General features: G+C 42.3%; 1 protein-coding gene across 1 annotated transcript; it reads left to right on the top strand.

Annotated features, from left to right (window-relative positions):
• The first annotated feature begins 1632 nt into the window (after nt 1-1632).
• Nucleotides 1633-2699, top strand: LOC128540864 (ankyrin repeat domain-containing protein 9-like). Its single transcript, XM_053510850.1, has 2 exons — nt 1633-1652; nt 1835-2699. The coding sequence occupies exons 1-2, from the start codon at nt 1633-1635 to the stop codon at nt 2697-2699; spliced, it is 885 nt and encodes a 294-aa protein (XP_053366825.1).
• Nucleotides 2700-3654: the final 955 nt, after the last annotated feature.

Here is a 3654-nt window from a genome sequence, read left to right as displayed (position 1 = left end):
TTTTAAGATGTCATATGTCCCAGCTCACTCTAGGAGATGTATTGTGTGAAGCTGAAAATGTTCTAGACATCAAAGTAGGGCGAGTCGCAGCTCGACGAAAACAACGGCGTCCCAAGAAGATGCGAAAAGTTTGCGCGAGTGGAAATGCTGCAATGACCCCTTTAGTCCTGACATTGCTGTACTGTAACATCTGTGGAAAGGGAATCAGCTGACATTTGCAAGGCTGCAGGCAGCGAGTCTGAGGTCATCAACGATGTTCTTCACAACTAAGATGTATTGTGTTGTGTAATGTCTGCAGTTAATGCACTGCTTGAGAAGTTGTCTGGCAGTACAATTATTGCTCTGGAGAAGATTAAAACATTAAAACAAAATGAAAATACTTTAAATGGCCAAACGTTTGTGGACTGCTGAAGACCAAACCCATAGATCTTCCTTCCACAAACTGATGCATGCATATAATGTCTTTGCATTGTGTAGTTTTATGCCTTCTCAGCAAAATCTGTTCCAACATCCGTGCCAACAAAACTCCATGAAGACATGGAAGTTTGGAGTGGAAGTTCTTAGGTGTTTTATACAGAGCCCTGACCTCAACCCCAGTAAACACCACTGGGATGCCAGTTCCTGATCTAATGCTCTTGTGGCCAAATGCACTAATTCCAGCAGCCACAATTTAAATCTTGGAATAATCCCCAAAAGAGTGAATAATAATATAAAAATCAATGAGTAAACTAAATCTGGAATAGGATACAAGCATATATGAAAGGTGTTTTATGCATACAATGTACATGAGCCAGAGATTTGCTTTGTTAACTAAAAGCCTAATGAACTGAAAAACAATTGCACATAGCCTTAATGTACAATATAGGGTTTAATAAATGTTATGAGACTGTGTTGGGGGGGATTACCTCTGTAATCTCACATAACAGATTAAATATTTACATATTTGTATATAATTATTAGCCGAATACACTCCGTCCATTGATGGGGTTGTTTTGTAACGTCAGGCGGCGTCTTTTTTCGACGTCTATCGCACGTCTAATGTTGACGTCTGTGGAACGTGTTTTCCATGTCATTTTTGGGAAGCTAATTTTCATCTAAAAAAATAAGCCAGATTAGGTCGTCAAAATGACATTCAAGTTGGGTCATGGTTGGACGTCCAAATAGTGGACCTAGTTTGGACCTCGAATAGATGTCCAAAATTGGTCATGGACCGCCGGACCCAATATAGACATGATCTGCACATCTATCCGACGTCCAATGTTTAGTGGGTTCAGGACCTCTTGCTCCGTATCCGCGGTGAAAACGTTAACCATCGGAGAACGTGTTTTTCTAGCGGAGCTGTTTTTTTTTGTTGTTGATAAATACACGGATTTAGTCCATAGAAAATTTCAAGCAACTCTTCCAGAGACAGGAATAACAACACATCGCGATACTGTGAATTGATAAATAAATACATGATTGGCTCATTTGGGGGGGGGAGGTTGAGGGGGGATATAAATATGGACAGAACCTACTGTACTGTTTGTGTTTGTAAGGGCAGTTCCATCACAGGCGTCTCTCACGTGACGTCACAGCAGGTAGCGTACTTTGTGGTTTGGGTGGTACCATGACAACAGGCAACGTGATCTCACAATGTACAGTAGGAACATCACGTACGTGCACTGATCGAGTGCTCCAGAGACCTTCTTATCATCGACCGTGTGAAAGTGACAAGCGCGCCTCTTTTATGAACATATCAGGTATTAATTGTTAGTGCCTTTACTTTTTCTGGTGAGACGAGCGATTGTGACTTTTAACACTGACAGCCCAAAGGCGTTTTCGTTTCTCCGCGTAGCCTATATCTTCTCCTACCGCCTGGATGGCGGACCCGAACAAGAAGCGTGAGCTGTTTTACCGAGCTGTGCGACCATAAACCTGTGTGGATGCTGGAGGACATGCGCAAAATCGAAATCTTTAAGTGGGATCTTGACGGCTTTCAACGGACATACTCTCCATCCGAGGCGCTTCTGCTTACCATTCAGCCTGACCACCGAGCTTACGCACAATACTTGCTGAATAAGTTTTCATACGGCGCTCTTGCCATGCCAGGAGGGCCTTTTTGCTGCTGGCACTTGGTAGAGGCTGTCCACTTTGACAGGATAGACATTATGTCTCTCATCCTTCAGGTGGCACATAAAATGCCCTCTTCGCGCTCGTACATGGACGGAGAAGGATGCCTCCACAAGAAGGACGGCAAAACTCCACTCCATCTGGCTTGTGAACTGTCAAACTCAGAGGCTGTCCTACTGCTATTGGGAAACGGGGCTTCACCTCATCTTGAGGACAACAACGGTATGACACCACTGGATCTCACCCTCGAGCAGCTCTGGACCTCCAAAGAGAACACACATGCCAACGAGATGTGCCTTAAAAGCCTGCTCATGTTCATGCCTCAGGTGAAGTTCGGAATGCAGAGCGCACTGCAAAATGATCGGCAGTGCTGGTCCAGTGTTCTGGGTGAGGAGACTTTTAACTACCTAGTTGGGAGAAATCCAGGAACACTCTTCCTCACAGCTATGCAAAAAATCCTGTCTCAACTGCCTCCGCAAGAATTTCCACAAAGTCTGGAGAAACTGCCTATTCCAGCATCTCTGAAAAGCTTCACACAGTCCTTAACGCAGACCTACAGTAACACTGGCCACACACTGACGGTTGTTTGACTGTTTGTTTTTCCTTTTATTTATACTGTATTTAATTATCTGGCATGAATTTGACATGTAGTGTGTGTGAGTGAGTGAGGGGAAGAGAGAGAATGAAGGGAAGTGGGTGGAGTAGCATGAACTGAATCATCAAAACTCTCTTCCAGTTCTCTGATACTCTCTAATATTTAATTCTTAGTGTGTTTCATGATATTCTGTGTGCGTGAGAACAGAGTGTCTTTCTTTACCACGACACAAGCTGCACTTTCAATAAACACATTCTATAGTAGTTTATGTTAAAGGTCGTAAAACTGTTGAATGCTTGTAAATGCAGAGCTAGTCCTAAATTTGTTCTTCTTTACCTTATCTTTTAAAAGCATTTTAGACTGGATGTAAACACTCCTGCATCCACCTTTTCTTTGGTTCTTTGTGTGTGTACAGAATACAGTCGGAGCACTGAGTAGACCAAAGGGGGTCTACCAAAATTCAAGAAATCCTTACAATCACTGAGTTAATTGAGAAGTGAAAGCAGAAAAGACTCGGTCAGTAAATCAGCATTACGTCTATAGCTTAAATGTATTATAAGTTTTATTTTCTATTTATATTAATAATATAGGTATGGATCTAAGTCCAACAAAAGTCCATCTTTATGCTGATGACACAGTACTGGGGATTTCAAAACGATAAAATAACACATATGGGATTAGGTAATTATATACGTAACAATAAAAACAACAGTTAGTTGTTATTTTAAGACACAGAGGTCGGCCTTTCTGTAATAGTTCTTGCAAGAACAGTATTGTCAAGTGCATTTGCAAAATCCGTCAAGCTCCATAATGAAACTGGCTCTCATAAAGGTCCAGGAGGGCGAGACCAAAACCTACCTCTGCCGCAGACGAGAAGTTCATTTAGAGTTATCAGCCTGAAAAATGACCAATTAACAGCACCTCTTTTCTCAACACCAGATTAGAGGCGT

The sequence above is a fragment of the Clarias gariepinus genome, chromosome 14 (assembly GCF_024256425.1).
Source record: "Clarias gariepinus isolate MV-2021 ecotype Netherlands chromosome 14, CGAR_prim_01v2, whole genome shotgun sequence".
NCBI lineage: Eukaryota > Metazoa > Chordata > Actinopteri > Siluriformes > Clariidae > Clarias > Clarias gariepinus.
Note: the sequence above shows the minus strand (reverse complement) of the source record. Positions and strands in the feature narration are given on the sequence as shown.

Coding starts and splice junctions, on each gene's coding strand:
- LOC128540864 (XM_053510850.1), top strand. CDS start 1,633: ATGTACAGTAGGAACATCAC. Junction 1,653..1,834: donor ATGTACAGTAGGAACATCAC/GTACGTGCACTG, acceptor TTCTCCGCGTAG/CCTATATCTTCTCCTACCGC.